At 40.7% G+C, this 20,160-nt stretch overlaps 1 protein-coding gene across 4 annotated transcripts in view; it reads left to right on the top strand.

The window, feature by feature from the left end:
• Nucleotides 1–20,160, top strand: part of LOC124796418 (serine/threonine-protein kinase greatwall) — a 138,833-nt gene that overhangs the window by 92,334 nt on the left and 26,339 nt on the right. For 3 of the 4 annotated variants that reach the window (XM_047260598.1, XM_047260595.1, XM_047260597.1), the window contains 2 exons: nucleotides 1,986–2,683; nucleotides 16,270–16,423. In XM_047260598.1, coding sequence (XP_047116554.1) covers nucleotides 1,986–2,683; nucleotides 16,270–16,423 — 852 coding nt within the window. The remainder of the gene's footprint in view (nucleotides 1–1,985; nucleotides 2,684–16,269; nucleotides 16,424–20,160) is intronic. The other variant, XM_047260596.1, reaches the window with a different exon arrangement.

Genomic DNA, 20,160 nt, shown 5'->3' with positions numbered 1-20,160 from the left:
AAATCTTGATATTACCTCATCCTATAATTTTAGGCACAATACATGTTGTAATCATAGTACGGTATGAAATCATAGCATTCTAAAGTAGAACTTTCTGCTCTGTTATTGAAAAATATGTAGAATCAGATGATGTTCTTAGCTAATAGAACACATTTTTATTCTCCTTGTGTCTAGTATCCCATGCGCTACTACAACTCACTCACCAGTAGGCATATGATCTCTTGCTCTATGTCCTTTATATCTCCAAGGTTGCCTCTATAAACTTCATTATGCATAGCAAAACACCTATAATGGAGGAAACAGTGTAGAACTACTGTGTGGTCATTACTTTTGCTACACTTCGAGCAAAAATGAGATATTGTGTGGTTAACATGAAAAAGTTTAAGGGGGAAGAACGGCTGAGCATTACCTTTTTTAGGAGGCAGAATTCAAAGCACAGCTGATATACACATCCAGAGTTAGGAAAAAATGTACCTAGCTTTAAGAACTGTTTCTCCTTCCACATGGAGAAAGGAGGGATTGGTTGTACTGAGGGGCATGTCACCCAGACCCCAGAACGAGAGAGATTTACCTGTAGTGAGAACAAATGGAGACAGTCTTAGCAATCTCTTTCCTCTATCTGGTGATATCATTTCCTCTATCTGGTGATATCATTTCCTCTATCTGGTGATATCATTTCCTCTATCTGGTGATATCATTTCCTCTATCTGGTGATATCATTTCCTCTATCTGGTGATATCATCATTTCCTCTATCTGGTGATATCATCATTTCCTCTATCTGGTGATATCATTTCCTCTATCAGTAGTGAGAACACATGGAGGCAGTCTTAGAAATCTCTTTCCTCCATCTAGTGATGTCATTTCCTCTACCTAGTAATCTCTTTTTCTCAATCTAGTGATTATTTTTTCCTTTTTCAGCAATATTTGCTCTGTGACCTGTGGTTTTCTTTTTTTTTCCTATGAGCAATTCTCCATTTAACACTCTTCACCAATCTTTTTGCAGTCCTATTTATTTTTCACCCATCTTTTCAATGTATTTACCAACTATCTTTTGTTGTAAAGTTTGCTAAGACACCAGACTTGCCTTTAGGAGAACTGCAGTTGAAATTCCCATCCAGTTATCTGGGTTTAGATTTTCTGTGATTTTTCTAAATTGCTTAAGGCGAATGAAGAATAGTTTGTTTGAAAAGAGTACCTGTACAATGGATTTCTTGTCCCATCCTTCCCTAAACCAAACTGATGCCTCGTCTTTAATGACTTTGCTGTCAACAGAGCATTAAACTCTAATCTACCTCCTTTTCCTTTTGTTGTTGTTGCAAGATTAATTTATTATCAATTATGTTTTGCGCATTCCTCCAGCAACCTTTTGTCTTTATGGAGTCTCTCTTCATCTTGTTCTCCAGTTTCTCTGTTATACTACCATTTTCACCAGTCTCACCTCTCCTATTTTTACCACACTCATCCCATTCCCTAAGCGTGTATGTCAATAACTACACTCCTTCCACATACATGACTAAGTGTAACCAAACACCTGTCATACATTCTTGTTCTTCAGTCCTGCTTAACGTTGGGAATTTCTAATAAAGGGCATCATCTTAAAATTTCCTGTCTCTGGTTGCAGTCAATCTTTCCTCTAATCCCTCCTTGAATTACGAACTGATGAGTGCTTAGTGCTTAACTCATCTTGTTTTTGTCCAATACATAGCTGGTATTTAAAATCCATCTTTCAGCCCTAGGATCTGATTGCACACATGGTTTAATTCTTATTGAAGCAAGCCATCATCCTTGTTTTCCCTCATTATAACCACAGAAGGGTCCATCTCACCCTAGAATCTGAGTTTCTCATTTTTTGCCTCCTGAATGTAAGTGATGGGCTGCCATTTGTCTTGTGTAATTTTGCCATTTTTCAAGTGAATTTTCCTTTTGGTAATATAATAACACTATTAGTAAAGGATTAATTCAATTGTGTGTTTTCTTATTGCAGATCAAGTATTCAAACCAAAAAATAAAATATTAAACACAACCAAAGAAGAAAATAAAATAAAAATTATTAATGGAGTTTCTCCTTCAGCAGATCTGAACAACACTCGCTTATCCGGAATAAAACCATTTTCGCCCATGGACTACAAATCTTGTTTAAGTGAGAGTGGTTCAAACACAAGTGGTTCATATCATACTTGCAGTAGTAATACATTTGACAGTACCAATGTTGATTCAACAAGGAAAGATAAAGAAAATGACATAATTGCACAGCTGGCATATCAAAATGGCACTCCTCCTGTGAATCGCTTGACATCATTTAAACGTCCAATAGTTAGGGGGATGAAAAGAAAGCGTAATTTTCATAACAGTCTAAATTCAGTGGGAACTGTCTCTCAGACAGGACTCTCTGAAGAAATTTATCAGTTAAATGTCTCAGGGAGAACAGCAAAGAAAGTAAATATTTCCAGAATCTCTGAATCTTTGCAGTCAGCATCATTCAGAAGTGCCAGTCCAGTGAAAGCGGTTCTAAGAAATTCCACATCATTGACTTACAGTGACATAAAAGACCACCACAATCAAGAAAAAATATATGTTTCTACACCTATATCATCTTTAAGTGTAAGAAAAATTACGAAAACAACTAGATTTGAACTTCCTCTTTCAAGCGACAAGTCTGGAAATTCTGGAACACCAGACCAGGTATGATATTTTTGTACTTTATTATTGTTATCTTTAAAGTATGGTGTGTATTCTTTGAAAGGTGTGATGAATTCAGTTTTGTAATCAAGAAAATGAACTTGTTGCTGTCTCAATTTACTAATAAAAGAATGTGTATAATGTGTACATGTTCTCATCATGATCTATGTATTTTGTTTCTCAATTGCCTGCCTTGGTAATGCAGTAATTTAATTTTTGCCACAAGGAAACAGACAAAAATTATCCAATAAATTGCATCATGAGATTAAATTCAATAGTTGGACAGTAATTTTGCTTTACGTAATAATGGAAAACTAACTTTAACATCACTATGGTGAATATAAGTACAGTGTAAAAATATCACAGAGTTTCTTTAGCTAAATCCTATTATCATGTGATACAACTGAATAGTTGTTAATACTCTATGTGAATTGTGGAAAAACAACCTTTTGTACAACACAAGCTCTCTCTATATTTTGATTGATTGCACATACTTGCGGATGAAATCTACACCACCATTTCTGAAAACTTTAGTGTCCAGAAAAAATGTATGAATCCAAACTCGGGAGGTATATGGGGCAGTGCACAATAAAAATTTGGAATAAAGATTTCAGAGAGATGGCACACATAGGTCCAGTGGTGGCCCCTCTTGAGTGACCAGAAAAATCAGAGTTTCACCAAGCTCAGTGTGTGAAGATCCAACAAAGTGGGAATGTAAAAGCAAGTTTCAGTATGGCTTATCAGCTTCAGATATCACATCAGCAGCATGTGAGTACAGTTGAACAGGAAGAATGATTGATTTTCAGGGAATGGGTTTGTCATATTGTGATGTCTCAGTATAGGGCTTGGTGTTAAGACAATGACAGTGGTACATATGTGGAATCACAGGATACAAGGATGTTGTCTGGAGTAATGAGCATGTACTGAACCATTCACTGTGACCATATCATAAGATGACCACCATGTAGGTAGTTTAGTTGTAATGGACTTTACAACCTCATACACATTGTAAACTAACCATTGGAATACAGCAAAGGATGTAAACTTTTCTGTTACCATATTTACAGGGAAATTCCAAACCAGTTCTCAAAAATCGATTTCCCGTTACCACTTGTGAGTAGTCATGCAGGCACTCAAATAACGATTCTGGAAATGTAGTTCCGGCAGTCAAATTACCTCTTCCACAATTAATTAATCTGTAAACTGCTACGCTCACTCTGTCTTTTAGGGGCAAAGGCTATGGTCGCGGCCAGTACTTAGCGACAAAAATTTGGTAATTCTGTTCATAGGAGTATGAATGCGTCTTCACTCATTCAGAAATTTTTTGGCCATTTCATGTCTCCAAAAGGTTATATTAGCATAATGTTTGATCATTGATCATTTTTGACCTTTTTCCACAAAACGTTAATTGGTGGTGATAAGCTTTTTAAATATCTCGTCTCTTACAGTCTCCTCCTCCTCCTCCTCGTCTCCCTCTTTCTAGTCATTCTCCTCATTAGTGCAGTGACATCCATGAGGAAATTGTTCTCTCTCTTCATTAAAAAATATTGTGAAAGTACTTATAACCTCACTTCTCACACAGACAAAATCAGGCAGTTAATTTACAGACACCATTCATTCAGGACAACTGGCATTTTGGAAACCTATGTTTCATAGAGCTAGCACATTCAAGGTTGGACTAATGTGTAAACATGACTGTGAAAATGGTTTCTGAAACTTCATTTTCATCTTCCAGAAGTTGTGTAGCATGTAACCATGATGTGTGTGTAATAACAGAGTGTTACACAAAATCGACCCAAGTAACACAAGTACGGTTATATTCATAAACCTCTGAACAATAATGGACATAAGCCTCTCGTGACTCCACATGTACAAGACAAAAGAATCATACAGAAGGTGCAACAGAAGCGATACACAGAACAACTGATGTAAGTGATACAAACTAAAAGAACATAGTGAAAGTGAATCAGCACTGCTCTGAACGTACATAGGCATGAGTCGCAGGTAGATTGCGTGGTGGCCTCTAATGGCTGGCCCACTGTGATACAGTTGGCTGTCAATTTAAGTACACATATGACACTACGCTCAGCGTACTCACATGCACTAATAGCAGGATACAGCACCCATCTTCCTTGTGCAAAGAGGGTACCGTGTGATGGAGGAGATGCCAGCAACCCAACGAGATAGACATCCACCAGATTTGGAATGGCAGCAGAAAGTGCTGATGGTAGGAGTGGGACGATGTGTTGGGTGGGCACCAGGGAGGAGGGTGTTATCATCATCTCTGCAGCATCCTCAGCGGGTAAGTCCCGCTGTGGAGGAGATGGGTCTGGACACACCGGTGATGATGGCTAGGGGGGCCAGTGGAGGCAGCCTCACCAGGATGGCAGGCTGCAGCAGCGGACCCAAGGCTGGGGACAGACTGGTACCTGGTGCTGGGAAGCTCAAACCCCAGGGTATCACTCGTGGAGGAGGCAGTCAAGGGAAAGGGGGCACCTCCACAACAGGTGATGAAGGACTCGACGCAAGGGCCATGGGGCGGACTGTGGCGACAGGGGCTGCACCTGCGAACTGATAGCTTGTGGTGGTGAGCAGGGGCACAGCTTAACAAAGTGGTGAGCAGGGACGTAACTGATCAAATTGGCGCAGCACCAGCCTATCAACTGTACGGAGTCACAAAGACAAATCACCAGTGGTGGAAAACAGGCCAATATCCATTTGGGCCAGTGACCAAACCCCAATGCCCACAATGGCGATCCAGGCACGAAGTGGCCAGATGAACTTGATCATGGAAGTTGCAGCGCAGGCCACAGAAGTCGAAGGAGCTTTCGTGGCAGCCAGGTGTGAAGCAACTCAGCCAGGCTCTGTTCTCCTGTAGGCGTGAAGTAATAGGTGCTCACAAAATAAAGAAGGGCATATGTTCCACAAAGAATGCACAGCAAACTTTTTTGTTTGGGACTTGAACCTATGCACTAGTTGTTTCACCTCACCATTTGATTTTTGAGGTGTCATGATGAATGATGTGATGGGAATACAACAATTGAGAGGTGTAAGAAACAAACTGGAGCCCATTATCAGAAACTAAGGTATAAGGAAACTCCCAATAGAAAAACTCTCAACAACTTATGAATTGTGACCTGACCTGACATCAATGCACACCAGAGAATTTAAGGAAAATACATCCATAATCAAAAGCCAATAGGAATCCAAGATGAGACTCGCAAAGTTGACATGAATGCGTTCTCATGGCTGGTGAGGAGTGGGCCAGGAAGACAGAGATGCCTTTGGAGCTGCCTGTTGTCGGACTCATTACTCACAAGCCACACCAATTTTGACATCAATCCCAGGCCAAAAAACATGTCTTCTAACTGACACTTTAGTGTGCGAAGCTCTCCAATGGCCCTGGTGGAGAAGGCATAGAACCTTGTGGTATAACATGGCAGGAATGACTACTCCAGGAGAGAGGTCTTCCATGGACAACAGCAAAACAATGACAATGGCAGCTGCTATGCGCAAAGTCTTAATTGGGAAACCCATGACCAAGGTCTGTGTTTCAGCATCAAAATGGAAGCAAAGCAGTTCTTCACAGTCAAAGCCAGGATTGGGCCCACAGGAAGATGGGACGAGGCGTCTGCATTGGTATGTTTAGATGTAAGTCTAAAATGGATTTCATAATTGTAGCAACACAAGAACAGTGCCCAGCATTGTAGATGGTGTACTGCCTTGTCAGGTAAGGAAGTGTGAGGGTTAAGCAAGAGAACCAGGGGTTAATGGTCAGTAATAAGTTGAAACTTGAAGTCATACAAAAACCATGAAATTTCTGGAGAGCATAAACTATGGCAAGAGCCTCTTTTTCCACCTGAGAGTAACGCTTCTATACAGGAGTGAGAGATTGAGAGGTGAAAGCAACAAGGCATCCAGAGGCCTCGGCATATTGGTGCACTAGGACCACATCGTGGCCGTACTGTGAGCCGTCAGTCACCAAAACTATGACCTGTTCCAGAGAGAACATAACTAAACAAGGGGCCAAGAGTAGTTCGGATTTCAACATTTGAAAGCGAGTTCACAGTCTGGGCTCCAGCAATAAGGTACAATCTTACGTAATAAGGCATGCAATGGGTGGGCAAATGTGGCCTCTCCCAACAGGAAGTTACAGTAGCAGTCTATCTTCCCTAGGAAGTCCTGAAAGTCCTTTGTGGATGAGAGGTGAGGCATAGACATAACATTGGAGATGGAGTCTGGCAGAGTGTGAATCCCATATTAAGAGACCTCAAACTCCAAATAAACAACAGAAGGTTGAAAAAACTGAGGTTTCATGAAGTTGCACTGTAAGCCTGGAGATTGTAAGACAGTGAAAAAAGTGTGCAAATTTTTCAAGTGATTGGCCATGGGGGAGCCCGTGACAACAGTATCATCCAGATAATTAATGCAACCCAGGACAGGCATTGTCAATTTACTCTAAAAATTGTTGGAAGATAGTGTTATAGAGACTAAAACAAGTATTCAAAATCACAACTCGCCCATACTCTTTGTCCACAGAAACTTCCAGATATGTGTCGGACAAATCAATTTGAGAAAAGTACTGGCCACCCAATATTTTCACCAACAGTTGCTTCTGGTGTAGGAGATGATACATATTCACGATCAGCTGGGCGTTGGCAGTAGTACTGAAGTTGCCACAGAGGCAAAGTTTCCCGGTGTCTTCCTTACTAAAACCAGGGGAGACAACCATTCATGAGCCATAACAGGTTGCACCACTCCCAGAGATTGAAGTCTGTCCAATTCTGCTTTCACCTGATAATTCAGGGTGAGAGGAATAGGATGTGCGCAACAGAAACGAGGCCTAGCCATAGATTTTTCAGAAATATGAGCAGAAAAATTCATAGCAAACTCTATGCCTTCCAAAAACAAGTCCAAAAACTCCTCACACTGTGTTTACAATAGAGAACACAGTACCTGTTTGGACACAAGGTGAACTGCATCGGTGATAAAAACTACAAAGACCTGAAATGCATCCATCCCGACCAGATTCTCAACACCAGCATCAGCAACCACCAAAAATGTAATGGGACAAAGCACCGACTTGTAAGAAGCAGATGCCGTAAATTGCCCCAACAGCTCAGTGTTATGTTTGTTACAACTGACCAGCTTTCACATGACTGTATCAATGGTGCCAAGCCTGAACTCACATAGTTTTTAGAATTCAATGACGCCACTACAGCACCAGTTTCAACCTGTTGCCAGAGCTCTTTGTGGAAAACACTTAACTCGATAAACAACTTGGGAGAAGTCGCAAGCATTGGAGTCATACAGTTTACATCCATGTCCACATCCTGAGGAATCTTCGGCAAATGACACATGGAGGAAATGTGCCTGTCCTTCCAGAAAGCATTACAAGTAGCCCACTGCCTACTGAACCGTTGTGCTGGACAAAACAGAAAGGACGAGATCGAAACAGAAAATGCTGACACTGCTTCTGTGGCGGTCGCAACTGCTTGGGTCGGCGGTGGTCTGCTCGGCACTGGGTCTGCATATTTACTGCCACCACTGCCGCTTCCTTGTGCAAGCTCTCTGTCATCCTAGTGGGAACATCTCGTGACACTACTACCACATTTCTTCTCACTTCAGTTTGGTCATACGGTGCCTGAGAAACTTCAAAAGATTGTGCTATTTGCAAAACTTCTGACAATGGTTTTTTTTTCTCCGAGTATAGGCTTCTGGTGCACTTCTTTGTCTAGAGCTAACCATGTAATTTGGTTGCACAGCAAAGAGTCAGCATAAGAGTTATTATGGGCATCGATAACAAATTGACACTTACAGCTAAGGCCATGATGTTCAGCTGCCCAGGCCATATGTGAGTGGTGTGGTTTCTTGTGCCATTGGTAGAGTTCAACACACGCCACTATGACGTGTTTGTTTGCAGTGGTAGCAAGACAATAATTAAGTGTAATTCATGAGAGGAATAAGGCTTTGCAGAAATTAAAGTGTCACACTGAAAGCCAAAAAATGCTGTCCGAATCTGTTTTTGTAAGCTTCCCAATCCTCAGCTGAATTATCATATGGAGGAAAAGTGGATGGATAGACCAGTGGAAAGATACCCTGTCGTTTAATGGAAGCTAACAAAGTGGTCACGGCCGAAATAATCTGTTCAGTCAGGGCTGGTAGCACAGCATTCATAATGACTAAACGTAATTGCACCACACTTAAAGACAACACAAGCGGAAACTCGTTGCCAGTTGTGTAGTAACTTAGTTATGCATGAAACTGATCCAGGTAACACAAATATGGCTTTATTCATAAATCTCTGAACATTAATGGAAATAAGCCTCTTGTGACTTCACATGTAACAAGACAAAAGAATATACAGAAGGTGCAACAGAAGCGATACACAGAACAACTTATGTGAGTGGTACGAACTAAAAGAAATCACCGGTAGACATGCGGCGTGTAGACCATGCCGTGTGCACGCTTCCTAAAGATGGTTTCTAGTGGCCAGCCTCTGCTGATACAGTTGGAGGTTCATTTAAGTACACACATGTGGTACACTACGCTCGGTGCACTCACACTGACACACACTAGTAGCAGTATACGGAAATGTGCTATGGTGGGATGTGTCTGCTCCAGGCTGGCATGGTAAGACAGGTCGTTGTGTTAGTTTCCATTGTACAAACACCATAAAATTCAGAGGGGATATGAATGCTTTCATTGGCAAGCTGAATGATAAGTTGTAGTGTTTTTTGGGTGACATTCAATTCAGCTTTTCCTTCTGTGATTGTTGCTTATATGCTGTGGGCTAACACACTGCCATTCTCCATTGTGCCTAATCTGAATAACATGGCCCAACACGTAAGGAGGCTATGGCACTTAACCATAGTTCTGCAGCTGAACCTGCTGGTGCTTTGTGGTTTCACATTATATTGAATTCTCTCTCTGGTATAGTTTACAGTTCTTTAATTTTAATCATTTATGTTTTGTCAGGTACCTATTGTTCCGCACAAAATCCATTTTAGTCATATTTATTCTTCTTGGTGCTGCAATTTTCACAAATGTTAGTGTTGTTGTGCAAGGCTGGTGGAAGATGTTTTATGAAATTAAGTTTGAATTACTGGAATGCTAAAGCCTAAATTTGGGTAAAAGATGGCTTGTAATATGAAGCATTATTGATAATACAGAGAAAAGAGTTTTAGACGTGCTCCAGAGTTATACAAAAACTGGGATAGGCCTCTGAACTCTATTCTACGAATTACAATATCTGTATTGGTCAATGTGCATGACTGCACAAGTTCAGCAGTTCTCAGTTGTGGCACTGGTAGATAGATAAGCCCATCCACCGTGGCAGAGTTGTACCACATTGGAAGAGAAAAACTTGTCGGTAATTGTCCTTAGGCCCAACACTGTCTAAAAAGGAAGGTGACATCAATTTTCAATTGTCCTGGGGCCAAATACTGCATAAAAATCAAAATGACATCAGTTTCTAATCATCGTGAAACGGGTGCAAGACATGTTCAATATGCTATCCACCATTTTCTGCCATAAGTTGAATTGAGTAACAGCTTGTTCTACAACAGATCGAAGTGTCTCAGAAGTCACACTTCAGCATGAAGTAATTGGAGCATTGAACACAACATCTTTCAGATAACATTTCACCCAGAATTCATATGAATTAAGATCAGGTGATTTGTTTATGTAGGGAAATGACTGCTGATAGTCCTAGCATTTTCAAAATACCTCTGCAGCAGTCACTTCACTGGCTGTGCAATATGCAGAGAAGTGCAATCTTGCATAAAAATGATCCATCCCACAAGTAAATGCTGTTGAAGAGTTGGTGAGCAAAGAGCTGTCATAGTGTTTACCAGTGACACTGCGGGTAACAAGACTCGCAGGACTCATCTCAAAAATATGCTACCCTACAATAAATGGTACTGTAAGTCTGCACCACAAGGCGGGTCCGATAAAACACATTTTTTGCCCCTACTGGAGCTAGGAGGTTATGAACCCCATGGTGCTGATGCATGTGAACTTTGCGCATTGTATGTCAAATTTGACTGAAATTTATATATAGTTGTTTGGGTGGAGATCCCAGCCATACATACATACATACATACGTACATACATACATACGTACGTACATACATACGTACGTACATACATACATACGTACATACATACATACGTACATACATACATACATACATACATACATTACTTAAATCTTCTCTGTTTACATGCTGCATGATTTCGAGTGAAACACACAAATTTTCGATAGCTTTCTCCATCATCATCGTCATCATCATCAGGGGTTGAAATCACTGACCGCCAGATCTGGCATGGTGTTCTTCTTATTGAGTTGTAATGGCTAGTCTCTGGAACCTTCAATAGAGGCCCAGAGTGGTGCATGTTTGTAAGGAACATTGAGCTCAATGCACAGGGAGTTAAAACATGGTGCTGGCTACTTGTGCCCTGTGACATCCTTCGGTCCCGCTGCAGGTCGGAGCTGCTAGGAGCTGCCCAACTTGCCTTCTGTGATTGTGCCTCTCTGGCTTTCTCTGGTAGTCATTGGTTTCAGCTCTTGATCATGACGGCAGAGAAAGCTGTCGAAAGCTCAAGTGTTTTATTCAAAATTACGCGGCTTCTAAAGTAAGAAGACTCTGAGAAAACACACACACACACACACACACACACACACACACACACACACACACACACTCTCTCTCTCTCTCTCTCTCTCTCTCTCTGCTTTGTTTGTGTGTATATGTAATAATGAATTTTGTATAGTCACAACTGAGAGAGCAAGGAAAATATTAGTAAAGAACCCAATCCACAGCAACAGGTAATGCGCTGTTAGATACCTGACTGGATTCCTTATCGAAATAACTGATACCCTTCCTAAAATGTTGTAACTATATGATGAAACATAATTGAAGTTTGCAATTGAGGAAAATGGTTGCTTGTGTTATAAGACTAAGCTTGATAGGATCCATGTCTTCAGATTTTCAACACCTTAACAATGTATGGTTTGTGAACTAATGTCTGCTACTGAAATTACATCCACTGATGCTCTTCATTTTAATAATGGTTTATGCTGTAGCATTATAAATGAAATAACATTTGTAATTATGTTAAGTTCACAGAAGGGACAGTACTGTGGAGAAAAATACTGCGATAATAAAGCTAATCAAATAATTGTACTTCAATAGGTGAAAGTTAAAGAACATAGTGGAAACAATGGTAAAAAGTAGAGCAATGACATGGTAGTAGCACGATTGTAATACTGTGGAATTAATGTATAATATGTAAGCCTTTACTATGTGGAAAAGTGTTTCACAAAGTCTAATTCAGTGCCATAATTGTTTTGTAATAGTACTTAAAAATACACTACTGGCCATTAAAATTGCTACACCATGGAGATGACGTGCTACAGCCGCGAAATTTAACCGACAGGATATGCAAATGATTAGCTTTTCAGAGCATTCACACGAGGTAGGCACGAGTGGCGACACCTACAACGTGCTGATATGAGGAAAGTTTTCAACCGATTTCTCATACACAAACAGCAGTTGACCGGTGTTGCCTGCTGAAATGTTGCTGTGATGCCTCGCATAAGGAGGAGAAATGCGTACCATCACGTTTCCGACTTTGATAAAGGTCGTAATGTAGCCTATCACGATTGCGGTTTATCGTATCTCAACATTGCTGCTCGCGTTGGTTGAGATCCAGTGACTGTTAGCAGAATATGGAATTGGTGGGTTCAGGAGGGTAATACGGAACGCCGTGCTGGATCCCAATGGCCTCGTATCATTAGCAGTCGAGATGACAGGCATCTTACCCGCATGGCTGTAACGGATCGTGCAGCCACGTCTCGATCCCCGAGTCAACAGATGGGGACGTTTGCAAGACAACAACCATCTGCACGAACAGTTAGATGATGTTTGCAGCAGCATGGACTATCAGCTTGGAGACCATGGCTCCGGTTACCCTTGATGCTGCATCACAGACAGGAGCGCCTGCAATGGTGTACTCAACGACGAACCTGGGTGCACGAATGGCAAATCGTCATTTTTTCGGGTGAATTCAGGTTCTGTTTACAGCATCAGTGTTTGGCGACATCGCGGTGAACGCACATTGGAAGTGTGTATTTGTCATCGCCATACTGGCGTATCACCCGGTGTGATGGTATGGGGTGCCATTGGTTACACATGTCATCTCTTGTTCGCATTGACGCCACTTTGAACAGTGGACGTTACATTTCAGATGTGTTACGACTTATGACTCTACCCTTCATTCGATTCCTGTGAAACCCTACATTCCGGCAGAATAATGCACGACCGCATGTTGCAGATCCTGTACGGGCCTTTCTGGATACAGAAAATGCTCGACTGCTGCCCTGGCCAGCACATTCTCCAGGCCTCTCACCAATTGAAAACGTCTGGTCAATGGTGGCCGAGCAACTGGCTCGTCACAATACGCCAGTCACTACTCTTGATGAACTGTGGTATTGTGTTGAAGCTGCATGGGCAGCTGTACCTGTACATGCCATCCAAGCTCTGTTTGACTCAATGTCCAGGCATATCAAGGCCTTTATTACGGCCAGAGGCGGTTGTTCTGGGTACTGATTTCTCAGGATCTATGCACCCAAATTGCGTGAAAATGTAATCTCATGTCAGTTCTAATATAATATATTTGTCCAATGAATACCCGTTTATCATCTGCATTTCTTCTTGGTGTAGCAATTTTAATGGTCAGTAGTGTATTGGAGAGTATGAGAATATTGATTTAATTCTTGAAAATGTAAAAGAAGTCTGCTTATTTGACTTCACTTGCATGTTACAGGAATTACATCTTTGTAATCAATTCAATGTTGCAGTTATAATACTTTCTAGAATTGATAGTTCAAACTTCATTTAGTGTTAGAAAATTAGATTTGATTTGAGCCACAGCCTCTACAATTGAAAGTATATAGGTTGGAGAAAGTAAATCACCAGAGCTGAAGGTAAAGTAAAAGTGACTCTTCATAATACTTGCAGAGCTCCCAAATTTTCCTCAGTTTGGGGTGGAAGAAATTACACAAGCTGCTTCAGATGGGATACAGCGAAAGCAACTCACTGATGATCAGATCTTGTAAAGCTAACAAGTTGCAGGAATATTGATTGCTGTGTTTCACCAGCAGTTACAAATAGTCCCAGACATTTTCTGTGGGTTTAAGTTTGGGTGATATAGTGAGGCAGTCAAAGTGCAATAGGATGCCAGGATGTTTGTAAAACTAGGACTATGCATATGTTGCTCTGTGAAAATGACTGTTATCATCAAAGACAGGAGTGCCCACAACATGATCACCATGGATATGTGCTGTGGCAATGCTTGATAATTGGGAATGTTGAAATAAAGAAGGGGGGGGGGGGGGGAGGGGAGGAGGAAACCAATACAGCATCAAATCTGATTTGACTAAACATTTCACAAATTAAGAGTTAAATTCCACATTGGGTCATTGGTGCTCTCGGTGCCTTGCATCAATTGAAAAAGAGGCAAAATCGCTGGTGTCAGATTGTTACATGCCTCCAGTTAGGTGCTGTCCAGTTTTTTGTGTTGTGTGGCCCACATTTGCAAGGTACATGACTCCAAGTGAACCTTGAATGCAGTTTCTTACACAGTATTAACTTGGAAACTTACTGAGGTGGGCCTGAATTCAATGACAGGAGCAGCTCCTGTAGAGTTGCTAACAGATTGTCATTGACAAGGTGCGACTCTCATTTCAGGTCCCTGTTGGTTAGGATCTTTATAGGACCACTATTATTGTCCGGAGTTACATGGCTGTGAATGATAACATCTTGTAGAATATTGCACTGTCCACATTTACAAACCAACAGATAGGCAACTTTGTTCATGGCGTTGTCATGGGCATGTCCAAACATGTTAGCTCCTTTTTCCAATTCTACCATTTTGACTCACCTTACTGCGCTGATTCCATGCAACTAACAGGCACGTACACACAACTTCACTGACTTAAGTCAGTCTATAGGGTCACATGACTACGTGGTATCTGTTTTAGACAAGATACAGCCTTCCAGAGTGTTCAGCATCCTCATTTGAGCGAGTGGCTAATATTTTGTGTGTTGAGCTTTTGAATCCACTGGATGCAAAGTAAAATTTCTGTTTGAGTAGACGTTCCCATAGTGTATCAGTGGAATGAAAACACAAAATGGAATTACTCATGTTATTGCATTAACAAAATAAATTTTTGTTAAGAATGATAAAACAGCTGTTTTTAATTTTTTATGTTTCTCTCACAATTTACAATTGGAGATTATTATTGTTGGTTGGCTGTAGTTTGGGGTCTTAACATTTTATGTTTAATGGGAAGCAACAGCATTTTTGAGAAGGATGCACACTTAAATATTTCAGGCAGCCTCTTGCATTGTGTTTTGAATGCTTTTGGGAACTCTGGAGAGTGTGGTGGGAAATTCAACTTTCTGTTGATTGAAATGTATGTATTGATCATATCTCGATATACTGCTATTTCACTAACATCTGATGGAGAACCAGTTGATAGAGAATTTTAATCTGACTCTTCATTAATTCTGTTTCTGCACATTGCTTCTGTCCTTGATTTGTAAAATGTTAATGGGATGAATATTCAGCTCAAAGTTATTCCTCCAATCTCAGGTTTACTTGTCTCCTATTAAAGTACTTTTCATTCCAGCTTGACAGGAATGACTCATGATTTGAATGACAAACTGTTGGATCATCATCTTTAAATTCTTTCAGTAACAGCTGTATAAAAAATAACTTTACAACTTTGAAAAAATTGTGTTGATATATTTATTTAATCATAAGTGAAGAAAACTTCACAAGCCAAGATTGCTAAAAAGCATTTTATTGGATGACTGGTATTGACAGAGCTGCGCTGTCATCAACAGACATTATGCTTTAAATTTTTTACAACATATCCATCAGTGTTCCAAGTCGCTTCACATTGCCTATGCACTTCCCACTGCCATGAAGATCACTGCACATTGGAAACTTCATCGCAAACCACAGTGTGAATGTGGAGTGGGGTCTTCACTGTAATCACATTGTGTCTGCCTGAGAATATAAAACAGGGGTTAGTCATCTCACATTACTATCTCTGACACCACCATACGTAGGTTGAGCTTTCTTAGTAAAAATGATATTTTTTATAGAACATTTAAAATTTACTGAAAAAACTTTTTACAAAGATTTTATGAGTAAATATTATTTCTCAGGCAGTAAAAAGTCTTCAGCTTTTGTAATTAATTCCAGCTGAACTCAAAATAGCAACTTCAAAAATAACAGTTGCTGTGAGCACTAATATAGTCAGATTTGTTCTCACATGCAACAAGTACTCATTCAAGGAAAATTTTTGATTTCAACCAGAAAATTTTGAGCAAATTGTAAAATTGTCACTGTGTACTTACCTATCTCAAGTCCTGTACATGCGTTTCACTGGATTGTTAATGTCTTTGCAATGTAGCAACAGATCTTCCTTTTCTACTGTGAAGTATTTTTTACTAACCTAACGTGTTTGCAATATGTATTAGTAAAAGCAGTTTACAGTTATTTTTTATTTGCAGCACTCTGTCATGAGTCCCGTCACACCACTTAATTCAGCACACATACCATTCAGAACACCAAAATCTGTCCGTCGAGGAAAAGTTGCAAGTGATCACAGAGTGCTGGGCACTCCAGATTATCTAGCACCAGAATTATTACTGGATGAACCACATGGTAAGAATTTTAGTTCTCTGTAACAATTTTTTATTTACTTAAATATTTGATAGCAATATCAATGCAAAGGAGAAGAATGTTGCTTCCCAAAGTAGTTGAGTCAAAAACAGTGCAAAGTTATACATGCTCAAGTTGAAGTGTCGCTTTCAGAAAAGTTAATATTCTACATAGTAGGCATGACAAGCAGTTTACTGAGGAGAGGACAACACACCAAGCAATGTGGCACAGTGGTAAGAGCATCATGTTATGTTCGGCAGGCCAGCTGATCAAATCTTTTTCTGTAAATCCTGATTTAGGTTTTCTGTGATTTCACTCAATTGCCTGGAATGGTTTCTTTAAAAGGGCATGGCCAATTTCCTTGCACATCTTTCCTCAATCACACAGTACATGTACTTCAGATACATGATATAACTACACACACAGACAAAATAATGTTTTATGTGCTTTCTCTTCTAAGTAGTACAGTTATTATTTTGTCAGTATTCCCAAACATTACGCAAGGAATTTTAAAACTAGGTACCTGAAAATGAGAATAGTGAAGTTTGGTATTATAATCCTAGAACCATTCAGGAGCAAAAAGATCAATATGCAGTCATTGCATAACTGTCTGCTCTCCTTCTCCATATGTATATTAGTCTTTTTCCCCTCCATCTGAACACATCTTGCATCAATGATTTGCACTGATCCTGTCAGCTATAGCTCACACATATATGAAGTAATACTGGAAAACAAGTACATTTCATGTAAATTATTGTGGCATAGAGTTTCTTTTTGGATTGCCTGTGTTTCGTTGTTACAGTTATATTGTAATCGTACTGAGTTTCACATTTGAAGTGTTGAATTATTCAGCCACCTAGAAAATAAGTAAAACTAATATAATAAAACCTCTCACTGTAAAGGGGGTGGGGGGGGGGAGAGAGAGAGAGAGAGAGAGAGAGAGAGAGAGAGAGAGAGAGAGAGAGAGAGAGAGAGTTGGGGGGGGGGGGGGGGATGACAACTACTCAGACTGCCTTCAGCTTATGTCAGTATGGTTTGCAGAGACAGCTGTTGGTAATACAATACATGCTACTGTACAGGGTGGTCCATTGATCGTGACTGGGCCAAATATATCATGAAATAAGTGTCAAACGAAAAAACTACAAAGAATGAAACTTGTCTAGCTTGAAGGGGAAAACCAGATGGTGCTATGGTTGACACACTAGATGGCGCTGCCATAGGTCAAACGGATATCAACTGTGTTTTTTTAAATAGGAACCCCCATTTTTTGTTACATATTCGTGTAGTATGTAAAGAAATGTGAATGTTTCAGTTGGACCACTTTTTTTGCTTTGTGATAGATGGCGCTGTAATTGTCACAAACATATGGCTTACAATTTTAGATGAACAGTTGGTAACAGGTAGGTTTTTTAAATTAAAATACAGAATGTAAGTACATTTGAACATTTTATTTCGGTTGTTCCAATGTGATGCATGTACAGGGTTATTACAAATGATTGAAGCGATTTCACAGCTCTACAATAACTTTATTATTTGAGATATTTTCACAATGCTTTGCACACATACAAAAACTCAAAAAGTTTTTTAGGCATTCACAAATGTTTGATATGTGCCCCTTTAGTGATTCGGCAGACATCAAGCCGATAATCAAGTTCCTCCCACACTCGGCACAGCATGTCCCCATGAATGAGTTCGAAAGCATCGTTGATGCGAGCTCGCAGTTCTGGCACGTTTCTTGGTAAAGGAGGTTTAAACACTGAATCTTTTACATAACCACACAGAAAGAAATCGCATGGGGTTAAGTCGAGAGAGCGTGGAGGCCATGACATGAATTGCTGATCATGATCGCCACCATGACCGATCCATCGGTTTTCCAATCTCCTGTTTAAGAAATACCGAACATCATGATGGAAGTGCGGTGGAGCACCATCCTGTCGAAAGATGAAGTCGGCGCTGTCGGTCTCCAGTTGTGGCATGAGCCAATTTTCCAGCATGTCCAGATACACGTGTCCTGTAATGTTTTTTTCGCAGAAGAAAAAGGGGCCGTAAACTTTAAACCGTGAGATTGCACAAAACACGTTAACTTTTGGTGAATTGCGAATTTGCTGCACGAATGCGTGAGGATTCTCTACCGCCCAGATTCGCACATTGTGTGTGTTCACTTCACCATTAATAAAAAATGTTGCTTCATCACTGAAAACAAGTTTCGCACTGAAAGCATCCTCTTCCATGAGCTGTTGCAACCGCGCCGAAAATTCAAAGCGTTTGACTTTGTCATCGGGTGTCAGGGCTTGTAGCAGTTGTAAACGGTAAGGCTTCTGCTTTAGCCTTTTCCGTAAGATTTTCCAAACCGTCGGCTGTGATACGTTTAGCTCCCTGCTTGCTTTATTCGTCGACTTCCGCGGGCTATGCGTGAAACTTGCCGCACGCGTTCAACCGTTTCTTCGCTCACTGCAGGCCGACCTGTTGATTTCCCCTTACAGAGGCATCCAGAAGCATTAAACTGCGCATACCATCGCCGAATGGAGTTAGCAGTTGGTGGATCTTTGTTGAACTTCGTCCTGAAGTGTCGTTGCACTGCTATGACTGACTGATGTGAGTGCATTTCAAGCACGACATACGCTTTCTCGGCTCCTGTCGCCATTTTGTCTCACTGCGCTCTCGAACGCTCTGGCGCAGAAACCTGAAGTGCGGCTTCAGCCGAACAAAACTTTATGAGTTTTTCTACGTATCTGTAGTGTGTGATGACCATATGTCAATGAATGGAGCTACAGTGAATTTATGAAATCGCTTCAGTCATTTGTAATAGCCCTGTATCTTTGTGAACTTATCATTTCTGAGAACACATGCTGTTACAGCGTGATTACCTGTAAATACCACATTAATGCAATAAATGCTCAAAATGATGTCCGTCAACCTCATTGCATTTGGCAATACGTGTAACGACATTCCTCTCCAACAGCGAGTAGTTCGCCTTTCGTAATGTTCGCACATGTATTGACATTGCGCTGACGCATGTTGTCAGGCGCTGTCGGTGGATCGCGATAGCAAATAACCTTCAACTTTCCCACAGAAAGAAATCCGGGGACTTCAGATCCGGTGAAAGTTCTTAGACGACCAATCCACCTGTCATGAAATATGCTATCCAATACCGCTTCAACCGCATGCGAGCTATGTGCCATACGTCCATAATGTTGGAAGTACATTGCTATTCTGCCATGTAGTGAAACATTTTGTAGTAACGTAGGTAGAACATCACGTAGGAAATCAACATACATTGCACCATTTAGATTGCCATCGATAAAATGGGGGCCAATTATCCTTCTACCCATAATGCCGTATCATACATTAACCGCCAAGCTCGCTGATGTTCCACGTGTCGCAGCCATCGTGGATTTTCCGTTGCCCAATAGTGAATATTATGCCGGTTTACGTTACCGCTGTTGGTGAATGATGCTTCGTCGCTAAATACAATGCGTGCAGAAAATCTGTCATTGTCCCGTAATTTCTCTTGTCCCCAGTGGCAGAACTGTACATGACATTCAAAGTTGTTGCCATGCAATTCCTGGTGCGTAGAAATATGGTACAGGTGCAATTGATGTTGATGTAGCATTCTCAACACCGACGTTTTTGAGATTCCCAATTCTCGCGCAATTTGTCTGCTACTGATGTGCGGATTAGCCGCGACAGCAGCTAAAACACCTACTTGAGCATCATCATTTGTTGCTGGTCGTGGTTGA

Source organism: Schistocerca piceifrons, chromosome 4 (assembly GCF_021461385.2).
Source record: "Schistocerca piceifrons isolate TAMUIC-IGC-003096 chromosome 4, iqSchPice1.1, whole genome shotgun sequence".
Classification (NCBI taxonomy): domain Eukaryota; kingdom Metazoa; phylum Arthropoda; class Insecta; order Orthoptera; family Acrididae; genus Schistocerca; species Schistocerca piceifrons.
The sequence above is the reverse complement of the archived record's forward strand: the minus strand, read 5'-3'. Positions and strand labels throughout refer to the sequence as shown.